General features: G+C 38.5%; 1 protein-coding gene across 2 annotated transcripts in view; it reads right to left on the minus strand.

The window, feature by feature from the left end:
• Positions 1 to 1,335: 1,335 nt before the first annotated feature.
• The window catches only part of LOC124776383 (zinc finger protein ZFP2-like), a 62,263-nt gene continuing 46,309 nt past the window's right edge, over positions 1,336 to 17,289 (minus strand). The window contains exons 16-18 of one of the 2 annotated variants that reach the window (XM_047251351.1): positions 11,297 to 11,473; positions 8,685 to 8,867; positions 1,336 to 1,706 (exon numbers count right to left, since the gene is read on the minus strand). In XM_047251351.1, the coding sequence (XP_047107307.1) occupies positions 1,563 to 1,706; positions 8,685 to 8,867; positions 11,297 to 11,473 (504 nt within the window). In that variant the 3' untranslated portion in view covers positions 1,336 to 1,562. The remainder of the gene's footprint in view (positions 1,707 to 8,684; positions 8,868 to 11,296; positions 11,474 to 17,289) is intronic. The other variant, XM_047251352.1, reaches the window with a different exon arrangement.

Raw genomic sequence — 17,289 nt, forward strand, 5'->3', positions numbered from 1 at the left:
GCAAGTCCTTCCACCTAATGTGTGGCACTTGGTTACACACAGGTACTGGAAAGTAGTTTAGCATTAACCAGAACTGGGCGAATTTGTTTCCACAATTTTACATAAATTGCACATACATATTCTGATCTGCACACATGACTTCTGCTCTTCATCTGACAATTCCTTCAGTGTGACATTGTAGGTGCTTGTAGATGCTGTATATCATCCATAGGTCTACTGCAGACACATCTAGCAAATTACACCAGTAATATTAAAATTAAAGGTCAGGTGTAACCAGTAGTTGAGATACTGAGTTTTCGATACACACACACAAATAAGAGGAAAACACTTAAACTTCTGTGCGACATCAGATTATCCCTACAACACATGCTTTGCACCCATAATCTTCCTGGCCTCCATCTCCACTTGCCCGTCCCCATTCCCCTTGCTCTCCTTACCCTCCCTTGGTGTCTACTCCCTCCCAATTTACTGCTTCTCTTCATTGCATGCAACTTGCTCACTGGTGCCAAATCCCTGTTCCAGCCATCAACCACCCTTCCACCTGTCTCCTATCACTTAACTCCCCACGACACAATCCCACTTCCCAGTCAAAATCCAGAATTGGTAGTTGGCTGTAACAAAGTAACTGCTCAGCACCTAAAGTAGATGTTAAGCTGTTATCTTTATTGTTTCAATATTTGTATCCCATCCATGATTTTCCAGAATCACAGTTATTGAAGAACACATTCAAAATAATAAAGTGAATGCAGTATACAGCGCTGATGTCCAACATTATTTACAGCTTACATAGGCGAGTACCAAAATCGGTTCTTGTATGTATGTGTCTCCTTCAGTTTTCTTGTTGTGCTATAACTTCTCCAGTTAGAAAACACCGTTATATCTAATATTAGTTTTGGCAAAGGGCTTTATCTGTGTGATTATCTCTCACAATTTCCACATAAAGCTCAGTTCTCTATTAACTTTTCCGAAGTTTTTTCAACTGCCTTTAGTAAAACAGGATGTAAAAGGATTTACCACATAGCAGCTGATCCATGAAAGGTGTTTGCAGAAACAATGTTAATTTGATGTGTGTGTGCCATCACTATAAGTGGTATATATTGTCGCAAATGTTTTGACAGGTTGAATTACTGTGTGCTCACTGAAAACCCTATAGGCTTAGACATATCATGATTGTATTTGAATGATACACACTGCAGTTCACAGCTAATGTGAAACTTAGGTTTCGCACCAGTACCTCATAAAATCTGTACTGAAGTGTTTTGATTATGTTAAATGCAGAATGAATTTACAAAGACAAGTAGAGAAGACAGTGAAGAATTTATTGTTTTTTATACAAACAACTTTCTAATTTACAAATACTGGTTTATCAATGCAATCAGAGTTGCAAGCTAAATCCATATGTACATTTTTTTAAATACAGGAGATTATTTTTTTTTACACATTCCAGTCTTATAACAACATGATTTTAATTACAGATGGAAATACTTCAATTAAAAGCATGATCCACTCAAATTGACAATTTGTTCAATTCACACAATCTTAGTGACATGTACATGGAATTATTAAAACTCACTGGTAAATGGCCCCAAGGAGGCAACCAATCTCAGCTTCTGGCCATCAGGAGTAGTAAATTCAATAGTTTGCTCACCCATAATATTTTCACCTTCCACATCTGGAACATGTTCATTAAGACTGACCTGCTCACCCTGAAAAGAGGAAAAGAAAACTTACAGAGTTTGATCAAATGCCAGTCGACTCAACTGCTGAATCTTTGTGTTGTTCTGTAGCTTTGTATGATTTCAAAAAGTAGAGTACTGTTTTTGGAATAGTTACAAATGTTGCCACAAATCCAGCCCACTGACTTCAGATTTGCCAAACAGCTTATTTTGGTGCACTCTGTGCTAAACAGGAAGAAATTTGTTTTAAAACTAATTTTGGCCTGTGCATTACAACAGTGACTTTCTTCAAGCACAGCTCAGAGTTGAGCAGAACATGCATAAGCAAGATAGAGAGAAGAGGATTAAATCTTTGTGTCAGTGATACACAGACATTTAAAATGATTGTACACTGGTAACAGGGACAATGATAATTCAAACTGTATTGTAATGCATAGTATTACTTAGCCATAGCATTTATCTGCATTTGGTGTAAAAAAATGTACAGATCTCAAAAACAAAATGCAACACTAGTTGAAGTTACAAATGAATATTTTGGACTGTGATAATATCTGAATATAATGCCCCTGAATTCATGAACAAGGAAAATTGTGGAAAATTTTGCATGGAACAAAGGTTCATGACAACTGTTACCATGCAGCTATGTGGCACACACAGGCTAACAATTACAATGAATATAATTAAAGACAACAGTCAAAAACCGAGAACAAAACCCACTCGAAGAGACAGCATGAAGATTTCTCAAGTGCTGCAACATCATTCAAACTATCTGCCGCTATTGTGAGACACAAACCACTGAAGATCTGCATTGTATGCTCATCCGTGGTTACCACTACGAGCAGATGAGCACTAGCTACTAATTACGCCTTGTAAGATCCACACAAGTACGTTGCAATTAATTGAATTTTGCCTTTTTGGAGGCAACATGGTAGGCTCTGTTGGCCAATAAAATATACCATCTCCTCACAATAAATTTTGCTTCTTGGCATTCACTGTGAACAAAAGCACAAATCCCAGAATGCCAAGAAATGTGAAGGTGGTGGTCAAGCAAATACCTGTAATGGAACTTTGGTCAATGGCACTGATCCTCTTCACCAACAAGCACAGGGTCTATCAGATACCTAATAACTGTCGTAGAAGAATGTGGAGATGGCTAGGTACCAACACATGTCCAGTCCTTAGTCTTCAGCAGGGATATGGGTCACACATTCTGAGCCCATATCCTGTACAAATGTTGAATGCCTCTCATTTATGTAGAGCATAATAAAGAGATGTTAATATGGGAGAGGATCATTATTTTGACAATGGGTTCATCTTTTTGAGAGACACAATTTATACGAACATCACACCCACATCACGACCATATTCCTCCTGGATGCTGCAATCATCTGAATAAAATATCCTGCATTACCTGATGACATACCCTGACCGAGCACACTTGAGACAGGCTGAAACTTGTAATGCATTGTTGTAGGAACCCTTCACACACAGACACACACTGGATGAAATACACATCTTAATTAAGGCCATCATCAGAGAGTGGGACAGGCTGGATTAATTACAGTAAAACCTCAAATTAAAAAACCTGCTTTTAAGGAAACCATGCTTTCGATATATACTTCCATAAGTCCCGTGAAACTCCCAAAACAACATTATTTCTCCCACTTTTAATGAAGCCCAGCTTCAAGAAAATGTCCCCTTTTAATAAACAAACATGCAGCATGTTTCAAACTGAAATCCAGTTTTTAAGTAACTCCTTATACGTTCAAGTGAGTTTCTGATTTCTTTCCATTTAACTCAGATCATATTTATTGTTGTGTAATGCAGCAAATGGTAATTGATTCAACCAGCCAATATGTATCTAGAATGTAGTCAATAACTTCTTCCCTTACAGCGAAACAGACAGATGCGTTGAAAGAATCTGAAATTGATTTCCATGTGACAAAGGTCACATGATCTGACATGAAGCAAGTAGTATTCTCAAATGCCAATGTCGACAGTTACTGTGGATTCAAAAAGCAAGAATATTTGTATGTCTAAACTCAATGAGGTGGAAAATATTCTACGGTAATTTCAAGGACTGAGAAGTGAAAGCATTCTCAAAGAGAGAGACTACAAGAGAAGGCTCGTGAAATTGTTCTGAAGGTTGGGATTTAAAATTTCAGTGTACCAAGCAGCTGTTTAAAAAAAAAAAAAAAAAAAAAAATGCAAGAACATTACATTGCCACCACTGATAAAGGGTTATAAGCACAGGTACATTTTCAACAATGATGAAACTGGTATCTCTCTTCATTTACTTCTTGGAAAATCATTTTCCGTTAAGGGAGAAAAAGAAACTAAAGTAAAAAAGAGTAAAGAAAAGGTGGTGATACTACTGTGTGTAAATGGCGATGGAAGTGAGAAGTTTCCCACTATCAACTGCCACGTGTTTCCAAAATATAAAAACGCTAGTTTGTACTTATTAGTGCAACAGCAATCCCTGGAGACATCAGAATCCTTTAGGTCTTTTTCAGGCATTTCCAAAATGCATGAGGATGAAGGTAAACTGTACTTACTATTAACCTAAGCCCTATACCTCACAAGGAAACAATTTCTGAGGAATGTAAATTTTGTGTTTCTCCCTCTGAACTGCACAACTCATCTGCAACCTCTAGAACCGGGCGCAATGCACTGTTTTAGCCAAATATAGAGTAGCAGTCATGTAGAAATCAATTTAATTCTTTGAGAGGATGGTAGGGATGAACCATCAGGATTATACATGCTTTGCACAAGTTTGCTGCTGCATTGGATTCTGTAACACAACACACTGTTTAATTGTTTCACAAAAGCAGGCTGTGGTACATAGTTGCAGTTCAATACAACATTGTTCCAGAAGAATAATGGAGTAACAAAACTGGTATTTCTGAAAATGCAACATTAAAGGAACTTTTTTGTTGTGATGATGTCCTGATTCCATACCCAAAACTTTTGTAAATGAAATGTTTATGAAGGAATACAGGTAGGAGCAAGTGGTGACAGTGATGAAGAAAATTGAAACCAAGAATGTGTTGCATCAAGTTTCACTGTTGCTGTACAAAGAGCTGATACTGTCAGGATTTTTTTCTCTTTTAATGTGGATGAATCAATTCTAACTTATATCAACCAGCTGGGACCACACCTTCTTTTACCACAACATGTTAGAGGGACAAAACAAGACTTCTTGATTTATATATTTGAATAAATATCTGTGAAACATGTAGTACTTATATATTTACTGCATTGAAATATATAGCACAGGATATTGGTAATTATTACTTATATCACCTTAACCCTAGCATTACCAACGTATTTTTTGTTACATGTAATACCAACGGGGGGGCCTCAAAGGCCCATAAAGAATACCACAATTTATTTTATCATAAATCAAGTTTATTTACTTCTGATACCTCTAATAACAATTCAAAATGCTTAGACATTGTTTTTGTATACTGGATAATAAAAGATGTTATAATAATAGGAATAAAATGAACAAATCACGAGATTCAGTTTATATATTTTTTGGAATAATGTTTCAAAATATAGTGTTTTCTTATAAAAACGACTTTTTTAATTCGATACACTACATGAAGCAAACAAAATTTACTGTCTCATTCTGCAACGCATTTTTCACACAACACTGTCTTCCTGCAGTGTTTCCCACAGACGTGTTTGTGACACTGAGAGCAGGTAACAGTTGACTTTCCCAGCTTGTTCTACTTGATCTTTTTAGATGCAGCTTCTTGGCAGCATAGGTGGCACCATCCACGTGTTCCTGGTTCTGCTGTTGAGGATGATGGTTCTACAGAGCAGCTGAGCTTCCGTTGTGTGATGCTTTCCATTGCCATTATTACTGGCTTCTGAAGTCCATACAAATTTTGTGCCCGTTTATCTACTTGAGATCTTATTAGTTCGAGACCTAAGTTAGTGATAAAAACTCTTCTGCGGTTTAGCAAATTCTTTTTCCAATTCGGAAAATTGAGGAGGAAGAGTGAATATGCATTTATTGCTGCTATGTCAATGAGTGTGTAGAAGAGGGACAAAGGCCATCCCCTTCTGAGTGATAAGTTGAAAGCATCAACAGCAGTCGTTTTGGCTTCTTGCGGACTAGCGTTGATGCAAGAGTAACTGGTGGCCTCTGTGTCTGAGGGTCAGTATAAGCAAAGATGGAAGAGTGTAAACTGCGGCCAGTTGTAGTCTTCAGCTCTTCAGGTATGTGTCGTCTGTTAGACTGTAGGGTGCCAACAAGTGTGAGGTGAAAATCATTCCATAGAGTCTCAGCAAGCTCCACTGAAGTATAGTACCGATCTGTGGTAACATTACGGCCTGATTTTTCAATAGGTTTTATTAGTCTCTTTACAATTTCCATCGGTCCATTTGAATGCTGTGTATTTCCTGACTTGCCTGTATAGATGTCCATGCTGATCACATATCTAGTCTCAGAATCAGACAGCATTCGAATTAGAATGCCGTATTTTCCAGGTTTTTCTTTTAGAAACACCTTGAATGGACAGCGACCACGGAACAAAGACAACATCTCATCCACTGTTGTATGTAGACCAGGAACGAAATACAATGGAAGTGAAGAATTGAAGCTTTCAAAAATTTCCCTCATTGGAGCAAACTTGTCAGTCTGGCAACGAATTTCTCTTGTGTTCTTATCATCAAACCTCAATATTTTAGTCAATTCGAAAAATCGGGTCCGACTCATTGATCCATAGTACACTTGTCGGCCCTGAAGCAAAGACCATAAATCTTGGACAGGTATCTTATTGTCATGATTTGAACCCATGATTAGCAAGAGTCCTATATAACAAAATAACTCATCTTCATCAGTGTGCTGAATATCTAGTCGAGAAGCCTCTTCATTTGAGTGTAGTTTTATTAGATTCATAATTTGAGGTGTAAAAAAGAGCTCTATAGCCTCTTTCGGAGACGCAATTCTTCCTTGTTGTCCTAGCCCCATTCTTTCTCGCACTATATTTTGTACAGAACGCCGATATTGTCGAGATGGCTTCGTAATATACTCTCGTCCACTTTTTGCAATTTATCACATTCCGTATCATTATCATCTGGTGGATTGGCTTCAACCTCATCTTCATGAATCAGTTCTAATTTCTTCCACATCATCATCCACTTCACTTTCCTCTAAATCTGATTCGTTCAAAACTTCTTCTAGCACTCTTTCAATGGAACTATCACGTAAACGATGTCTACTCATGTTGCTGGTTCAACAGCAGCAGAAACACTGAAAATAACAATGGTCCGCTTCATAATAATATGTCTGAAGGCAACAATGCCAAAATTCGTTTCATGGTAAGAATTTGAAACGAGAGACTCAACCTCGTAAATCTTTCCTTGCTATTAGCAACGGGTGGGCTTCTAAGGCCCACAGAGAATTAAATCAAGTAAATGAATTTTAATTACATTTTTATTCCAAAATTCTGTAATGACTCAATAGTACATTCAATAACGAACAATTACCTTTGCTTTCAAGTTCATATATCAAAGGGTGTGGATACAACATAGAAAAACTGAGTCAGTGGGCCTACGAGGCCCCCCGTTGGTAATGCTAGGGTTAATGTGTTTCAGTTATGATTCTCTGTTTCTCCTTCCATGTGCTCTGGCAAAACCCCTTTTAAGTAAAACATCTATATACGGAATAAAATATCTGGGTCCTACAGATTCATTAAAATCGGGTTTTACGGTATGTGTTTACCACTTTGTGGGCATCATGCCAAGGAAGATCCTTGCATGTTACAATGTATTTGGGGGGGGGGTTGTAACAGTGTTGAACTTGACCCGCCAGCAGACTTTGGTTTCAGGTATGTGCTCTTTCAAACAGACTGCTTTACAGTCTTTGTTTGTCTTTTTCTTTTCTTTTTTTCTTAATTTTTTTTATTTCACTCTTTTTCATTTCATTTGTTCTCTTCTCCCTTTGAATCCTAGTCCACACCCATTCATAGATGTGCAGTTGGCATAAAACTTTTTTTTTCCAATAGTATATTAGAAGTTGGGGAAATATGTCAAAAGATGTTGTGGTTTAACATAATAATTCAAAACTGTGACAACAGCTATTAATTCACTTATTTCTTGCAACATTTTTGCCCCTGTGCTTTTCTCGCCTCAAATTAAATTTTGTTTCCTATGCTAGGTATTTCCCCTTTATCATCAATTATGATACCTTCCTATAACAAACAACTTGTCAGACAGCTATATTTAATTACTTGACATTTGATAAATACTGAAAATTGTAAATAAATATACTTTTCTCCATTCCTAAGAACAGTTAAATCAATTACAAATACAGCGCTGTTTAGGTAAATTTTGTTAACAACAAATTAAAAAAAAATTATAATTTGGTTTACCCTGCGAAAGCCACCTTGACGTGTATGAAGCACTGCCCCCCCCCCCCCCTCCTCCTCCTCCTCCTCTTTTTCTTGTACCAGTCACAAATAGTTTGCAGGAGCTCAAATCTTTCCAATTTGAACTACATGGTCTTTTTGCGAGATATACATAGACGGAAGCAATATATTTGTTGACTCTTCTAGGAATGTATGCTCTCAGAACTTAACAGTAAAGCACACCATGATCAGAACATGTGGTATCTGCCACCAGAGTTGGCCGAGCATCTCTGTGATGGTTTTGCACTTGCTAAATGAACTTCTACCAAAAGGTGCTTCTCTACTTTTGATCTCTCAATTTTCTCTATCAATCCTATCTGGTAAGAATCCCAACTGATGGACAATACTCAAGTATTGGTTGAACAAGGATTTTGTAAACTGCTTCCTTTGTAAAGTGTAAACCTATATCATGCATCAACTGGCAGTAATTCTCATGAATAAAATCTATGAAAATTTAATGTTTTTGTGTGTATTTAAGTGAAATAAAACTCACTTCAGCCTGAGACAATTGTAGGGGGATGTAAATAAAAATTTATACAACAGATAAACAGCCCAAGCACATCAGCAATGGAGAAGTATGAACACTTACCTGAGGTGCAGTGACAACAACTTGCTTTGCCTCTGACTGCTCAGAAGTTGCTTCTGAAATACTATCAAGTTGGGATGCTATCTCCCCCGAGAAAACTTGAGTACCAGATGTTGCTAACTGCACGGGAATGCTTTGTCCATCTGGTGTAGTAACATGGATTGCCTGACCATCAACTGTAGTAATCTGTGCAATAGGCATTGGTGTAATCAAGATCAGATTTTAAATTTTCAAAAAAAGAAATTCAAAACAAAATTCTGTAAAATAAATACTAACAGAATAACACATATAAACTTACTTAGTGGGTGTGGGGAGTAGCAAAGTAAGCAATATCATCACAAGAAATACCACAAGAATGACTATTGCTGAGGGGAAGAAAGAAGTGGAGGAAACTGTGACTTATGAAGAATCTAATATCATGGGTTTAACACTACCCAGAATAACCCTCTTACACTAATTAGACACTTCTTAACTTTATTCATGCTATTTGGTGTATATACATGCAGCATAGTCTCTTGCCTGAGACAGCTAGAGTACTGTGATTTCCTTTCATGGCTATGGTAGTAACAATAATTGCAAATGTATAAATTATCCAGAAACTATACTACTTTCAGTTCAGTGCTACTTCAACTTGCAGCCACAAGCTCCCATGTACTGTTACCTACATTGGTAGTCCTACTGTGTCCCTGTTGCACATTACATGATATCTCTGCAGTACTGAATACATAGTGAAATATAACTACAGTAAAACCCCACTTTTACATTTTTCAAGGGACTTCAAAAAAATTGTGTAAAATGTGGGCAAATGTTAAATGTGGGAAGTAATGATTTAAGCAGTAAAAGTTATGAGTAGGATCTCTCTTGCACTTTATGTATGATGTGTATACATAACAGGCATCAAAAGACTTGTCAGTGACTTTTTTATTATGTAATAAAGGTCTATTAGCTAATAACAACTGCTGATGTAACTGGAACTGGTAACTGTCTGGGAAGTGGAAACGTTTGACTTAATTTCAAACGTCATAATCGATGTTTCTGGAAAGCCTGCAGCTGTCATTCATTATTTAAATAATGAAATACTGCAATAGTTATGTATTTTTTCTCACGCTTAGCATGTCGCGTTTTGAGAATTTTTTCTCGTTGTGAAGTGCAAATACGTAAAAAAGTATTTTGTATGGTGTTTGAATATGTGTTATTCTGTGTCTTTTTGACGTTATCAGGTACTGTGACCCATCAGTACCACACGCACATGCAAACTATCACTCACATTGTTTGTTTGTGTAACATCACAAACAATACATACGTAAATACTGCACTTGACAACGAGAATAAATTCTCAAAACACGTTTTGCTCAGCATGAATACAATACATAACTGGCACTGTGCTTACAATAAAAACATTTGAGCAACACAAAGTGAATGACTGTGTCAACTAGCTCTCCATGTGGCCATACGCCGAAACACGCTAAGTACGGTTCGACAAAGGTGTTACGATAATCACAGCTATCACGAAACTGCATTTGCACAGTAGAGACAGTTTGGAAATGGTACAACTTTTACTCGTTTACCCGTCCAAATCCGCTGAATAGAATGCCCTGGTGTCAAGAAACTTAACCACTTAATATTTGTAAACACTACTGGACGGCCAACATTATGCCAGCATCATATTTTCTCCACAAACATTTTCTCGTAATGCGTAAATCACAGGAAAATAATAAATATGTTGACGCAAAATCAAGTGCAAATTAATATTGTGAACTTAGGAAATTTGATGGGACCGATAAAAAATGTCGAAAACAGCAGGAAAACGTTAATTCCAGGAACGTAAAAGCAGGGTTATACTGTATTAGCCTATATTATTAACATCACCTGTAGGGTACTTGCTGATGTGGTTAAAAAATTCCACAGTTTAAAGTGCTCATTTAAAGAGCAGAATTTAATAATAATGTAGATAGGTAGAGTTTTAAAATCATTATGGAATACAAAATTATTTTAAACCATAAAAAAAGGTAAATATAACTGAAACACACTATCTGTAACCAATTAATTTGGAAAACATAACACTTTATAAGTATTTAGGATAAGGTTTGTTCCCTCACCTCACAGGATTTTAGAAGGCATTCACCTATAGTAGAGGCTATGTTGGGAGCTATAGCCACTTGATGCCATGGGTCAGCACTTAAATAACACACTATCGAAATGTGACACAATGTTGAAGGTTGTGCCAGAAACAATACACTCACTTCGCTCTTTTTGATGAAGTCACACCCACTCTACAATTATTCTCCTTGAAAATACCAAACAGTGGGGATTTTTCTCCCTTGCATATTTGTTAAGTCTATAATATATGGCTTCGTCTGTACTTCTGGAATATTTGCCTAAATTCCAAACTCTGTACTGTTTTGGTGCTATTAGAATCTCCCACCCTCCCTTTCATGAGAGGACATCCTGGATATTTCAAATTTTCACAAATCAGATCTCTTTGCAAATGGATAGTGAATGAAGTGTGTATTGATACAGTGTCTCAAGGTGTACCACAGTTATCAATCGAGCTTTAGTATAATAATAAATACGATGATTTCATGATTCAATAAATTTATTAACATTAAGAATACCTGCAATGCTCTTCCATCCTGCATTGTAAATTGGATAGGATTACCATCTTCATCCATAACTTGGAGTGCATGAGGGGCTGATTCTATCTGGTATGTTGCTTCTGGTGTCAGTTCTATCTTATTTTCAACAGAGGCAGTATTTGAAGTAGTCTCCTGAAGTATAGCTTCAGTAGATGGCTGAAAGATAATGATATTTACTAAGCAGGTTAGCAAGTATACAGTCTCAATTTGCAAATGTTCTCAGGAGAGAACACAATGAAAATGGTTCCCAGAACAGTGATATATTTAAACCAAGGAGGAATAAAAATTTTACATTACTTTCTCAAAAACTGTTTGGATCCTCAAAGGGTTGATGATGATAGTTTATGGCGGAGGGCACTAAACAGCTAGGTCATCAGCACCCTTGCATTAACATTATACCGAAGAAGATTTGCATAATGTATGGAAGGAGATCAATAAACTGGAAAACTACGTTTGATCTCACCAAAGGAAACGTAAAGCAACCACAAGAAGGTGAGGTTTAGAAAAGCCCCTAATAAAACGCCAGAAAGACACAGTGGGATAACTAAATTAAATCGTGGAGGAAATACCTGTAAAGATGCTGTTAAAAAAGAGACAAACAAGCGTGGCTGGATGACGACTTAGAAATAATATGTGACCCAGCCACTCTATGACACATTAAGATTGTACACGAAGTATTTAGGGAATAATTCCGGACACCACACAAAATTTTAAGACCTCAACAACACTTGCCTCATTATCAGTTAAAATAGAGGAAAGATCCTGTGGGAGACCCAGTTCAACCCTCAGGTCGTCATATAACACACACTCAGTTAAAAGATGTATACTGACAGCTGTGTCCCGCATCTCTGACATACTGGAGGCTCCTCCCAACATAACAGGAAGCCGTTTGTCAATGGACAATGTCCCACCCTAAGCTGAGTAAGGGCTACTTCTTCACACCGTCCCAAGTGGAAGGAGGTGATCCATGGTCATACTGAAGTCTTGATGGAACGTAGTTTGTTCTTCATTTCCAGCCACTGGGACTCCCACCAACAAATGGCCTTCCTGGTCACAAATGAAGTGACAGCACACAGAGGGACTGAACAGTGGGCAGGAGGAGGAAGGGAGCAAGCCTCCTTAGCAGCAGCAGCAGCAGCAGCAGCAGCAGCAGCACCGAGTTCACTTCCCTGGATTCCTAGGTGCCCTGGAACCCAGCAAAAAAATGATTTCCATGTTTTGCCTGTGCAAGAGAAGGAGAGCGTTCTGTACCTGTTGTGCTATCTGATCTACTGGGTACCTCTGTCCAACAGTGAGAAGGGCACTTTGAGAATTAGAGCAGATGATAAATTTTTTGTCAAGACGCCTTCTCATCTGCTCCATTGCCCTCAGGATAGCAAACAGTTCCGCATAATAAACTGAAAACTGCTCTGGGAGCCATATCCTGAGGATAATCTCGGGGAACACGACGGAACAACCAGAAACATCTTCCTGTTTAGAACCATCCATGTAGACGGTAATAAAATCTGGGGGGGGGGGGGGGGGGGGGTCTATGTAAAATTTCATTAAATTTAATTTAAAAACATAGTCTGGGGTACAATGCTTCTTGTAAGCAGTCGGTTCTAAAAGCAATCTGGGCCTTGGTAGTAGCCAGGGGGAGGCCCTACTCCACCCCTGGCTTAGGACCTTAATGTCCCCCCACCTGTATTAACTCAAGGCTTTCCCTTGCACAGGTCCCAAATGGCCATGTTGCATGTGGTCGATGATCGAATAGCCATTCCAGAGGCGGCTGAAGAAAGTAACTGGATGCTGGCAATGTAGGAATGGAGAACGCTTGGCGTACTATGAGAAGAAGACGTCGATTAGACAGTGGAGGCTCACCAGCCTCCGCACACAAACTAAAAACAGGGCCGTGTGATAGGCCCCTGTCGACAGCCTAATGCCCTCGTGATGAACTGCAGCCAGCCTTTTAATGTATGAAGGCCTTGCAGACCCATAAATCTGGCATCTGTATTCAAGCCGGGGTCACACAAAAGCATTATAAAGTTGGAGCAGACGCGCTCTGTTGGCTCCCCAAGACCTATGACTGACGCATTTAAGGATGTTTAAGGCCTTGAGACATCTCAGTTTCAGTTCTTTAAGGTGTGGCAACCATGTTAACTTCTCATCAAAAATAAGACCCAGATACTTCACCTTTTCCTTTAAAGTGAGTACGGTGTCCCCCAGTTTTAAAACAGGCAAATTAAACAGACAGCGGGAATGATTAAAATCAACACAAACTGTTTTCTCTATTGAGAATCTAAAGCTGTGGTGCAAGACCATTCCTCCAACTGTCTGATCGTCAGTTACAATTGCCGAGTAGCTGTGGTGAGGCTGGAGGTTGCACAGAAGACGGAGAAGTCGTCCACAAACAAGGAACATAGTACTGGACGTCGCATTGTGGTTGTAATACTATTGATTGCAATGGCGAAAGCTGTGGCACTTAAAACTCCCCCTTGAGGGACACCATTCTCCCACTTAAAACAGTGGGACAGAGCATTCCCAATCCTGTATCTAAAATACCTGAATACCTGTCCGAGAGAAAGGACCGTATGAAGGTTGGTAGGCATCCGCAGAATCCCCACTGATGGAGGTGCGACGATCAATTCTGTAATCCAACTCACCCTGAGATATAAATAAAAACGAAAGAACATCTAAAAAAAATCAGGACTGTTCAAGTAGTTTCCATGTAAGTAGAGAAATATTTGCGCCCCGTACAATTACAGAAATGAAACAAGTTATCTGTTATTGTTGACTGATCTCAACACACACAATAATTATTACATTCAAAACTTTTAGAGTTTATAATTCCATCCAAGAATGAATGTATGTGCCTGTCAATCAACAGCCAACAGATAGTCAGGCAACTATGATGGGATGGTAACACCCCCCCCCCCCCCCCAAAAAAAGCAAGGAATTATTTTTTTAAAAGCTATATATTTTTGAATTGTTTACAACCTTATCCCCTTCAAAGGTAACGGCCTTGCTGCAGTGGATACATCAGTTCCATCAGATCACTGAAGTTAAACGCTGTCGGGCGTGGCCAGCACTTGGATGGGTAACCATCTGGTCTACCATGTGCTGTTACCATTTTTCAGGGTGCACTCAGCCCCGTGATGCCAACAGGGTAGCTACTTGACCGAATAGTATCGGCCCCGGTCAAAGAAAACCATCATAACGACCGGAAGTGTGGTGTGCTGACCACCCCATCCGCATTCTCAGCCAAGGATGACACGGCGGTCGGATGGTCCCGATGGGCCACTTGTGGCCTGAAGATGGAGTGCCTTATCCCCTTCAAAATACTATCCATTACATTACAACTAATATACTTGTCCCACAGGTGCTTCCACTGTTCAAAACCTTTTTTGTAGTCATCTTTAGAAATGGCTTACAACTCCTCCCTCATTTTTCTCTCTCGACTTCTTCAGTGTTTTCAAATCGGTATCCTTTCATGTCCCCTTTTCATGCATGGAAGTAATAAAAAGTCACATGGAACCAGGTCAGGCGAGTAAGGCGTGTGGTCCAGTGGAACCATGCGATTTTTTGCCAAAAACTGTCTAACAGAAATGGCTGTGTGTGCAGGTGCGTTGTTGTGATGGAAGAACCAGTCTCAAGTCTGCCCAAATCTTCCATTTAAATGTGCTGCACTCAGCTCCACGATAACCCACTAATCTCTGACAGTTGATCCATTGTCTGTCAATGGTCTGTGAAAACAAGCTCTCAAATTTTTCCAATATTTTCATCAATTCGGCCAGTTGATGGACATCCAGAACAAGGTTTGTCATCAATCATCATGTCGCCATTTTTAAATCATGCAAATCACTCTTCCACTTGAGTTTTTCCCATAGTGTCATCTTGGTAAGCTGTTTTCAACATTAAAACAGTTTCAGCACCTTTTTTACTAAGTAGAAAACAAAATTTCACAGCTGCACATTGTTCACTTAAACTTGTCGTTATAAAAAACAAAACAGAAAAAAACCACTAGCAAAAGCAATCACTGGAGATTAACAGAACAAGCCACGTTGACAACACAGATGGCACTGAACTGGCAATGAGTTGCACTATACACACCTAGCAGCAGAAACGCTTACTACACGAGGATTTTTCTTTTTTGTTGTTTTGGTGTACCCCCTCGTACTTCAGTAGTTCTGAATTTTTCTTTTATGCCCATTTGTGCAGTTTCCACTTATATAACACCCCTTCCTTCAGTTTTTTTCTTTCTTTTTAATGAATGTTCATTTAATAAGCCTCTAATCTCTTCTAACAGCAATATTTATAGTACTTATGGTCAAATGGCTCCCAAAACACCCTTCCTTGTATCATCAGTTCAAAATATTTCCCACAGAGGAAGATTCAAATTAATGTTAATATGCCTTTACAAGAAACAGAAAATATGCCACAGATGCCATTCTTAATTTTTCAACAGAGAAATAGCAGAAAGCTGAAACAGAAAGGTATCTTCAACTTCATGAATGTCTTCTCATACAAACCTAAATGTTCTCAGTGTAGGGGTAGACGCGTGGCAACAATAGAAAGGAAGTTACCCGAGCTAGCAGAATCATCAACCCCCCCCCCCCCCCCCCCGCATTAATTCCCAAATGCATATATCAATTCTCCAAGCAGTTCCTCCTTCCCCCGGCCAAGGTAATGCAATTCTTTCCGCTGGATGTTTCTGGATGAGAGAATCGCTTGCACTAACACTATAAAGAGAGAAAGATATTTTACTTATACACTTGTGCCATTCATCATTATGAACATAAGAGTGGTTATTTGTACCCTCATGTTTTAGTTCCTTGTTTTCATCCTGAAATGTTTATTATACTAACATTTTTGCAGATTAAACTCTCTTCTACCTGCACTGTTTTGCCATTCTTCTGGTTTTTTCCCCCTCATTTATTAGGTTAGGTTCCTCTGTTCTTTATGATTTCCACTTCTCTCAAAACGTATACATCCCACATGTGTACTCACGTTGAGTTGAATAAAAGTAGTTGTCATGCCACTCTTGCATGAGACTTCAATATAAGAAGCCCCTCTGCTCTCGGTTCCATCACTCATATCAATCTTGCTGCACATTATCCTTCTTGTTTTCATCTTTAATATTTTTAATTTCTCCTGCTGACCTGCACTGTACAGCATTATAGTACTTCATCACTCTGCCCACTTTACAGTTTCTTGATTACATACAGTAAAACCCCTTTTTAATGAATCTTCTGGGGACCAGAATATTAGTTCCTTAAATGGGGGTTTTGCCCATGTACATGGAAATACTGATGGAGAATGATAATTCAAACATATTTAGTGATATAAGTGCTGTTTAATCACAAAATTACCAATATCCTGAGCCACAAACTTACATACAGCAAATATACAATTACAATATCTTTCACAGACCATATCCTTTATTTTTTTTTAAAATCAAGAAATCCTGTTTGGTTTGTCCTCCTGGCGTAGTGTAGTGAAAGAAGTTGTTACTCCAGCTGGTCGATATAAATTAGAATTGATTCATCAACATTACAAGAGGAAAAGAAATTCCTGACACTGTAAATTCCTTGCAACAGTGATGCAATGCCCTCCTTTTCTTCTTTGTTTTCCTAATTGTCACCGCCAGCTCCTACCTGTGTTCCTTCATAAGCATGTCACTTGTAACAATCTCTGGTATGGAAGTCATATCATCATCACTACATCAATGTCCTTGAATGTTAAATTTTCAGAAATATCAGTTTTGCTGCTCCATCCTTTGTCTGGAATGTCGTTGTCTTCAGCAGCAACTGATATACCATAGCCACACTTTGTGAAGCAAGTTAACACTGTTGTGTTACAGAACTCCACCCAACTACAAATATATGCTGGAGAGGCTAAAGACGACATACGCAGTTTGGAGGAAGGAAGACAACATTTACATTCCTCAAAAATTGTGTTTACTTAGGATGTGCAGGACAAAGTCAATAATAAGT

This window comes from Schistocerca piceifrons, chromosome 2 (assembly GCF_021461385.2).
Source record: "Schistocerca piceifrons isolate TAMUIC-IGC-003096 chromosome 2, iqSchPice1.1, whole genome shotgun sequence".
In the NCBI taxonomy this organism is placed as follows: domain Eukaryota; kingdom Metazoa; phylum Arthropoda; class Insecta; order Orthoptera; family Acrididae; genus Schistocerca; species Schistocerca piceifrons.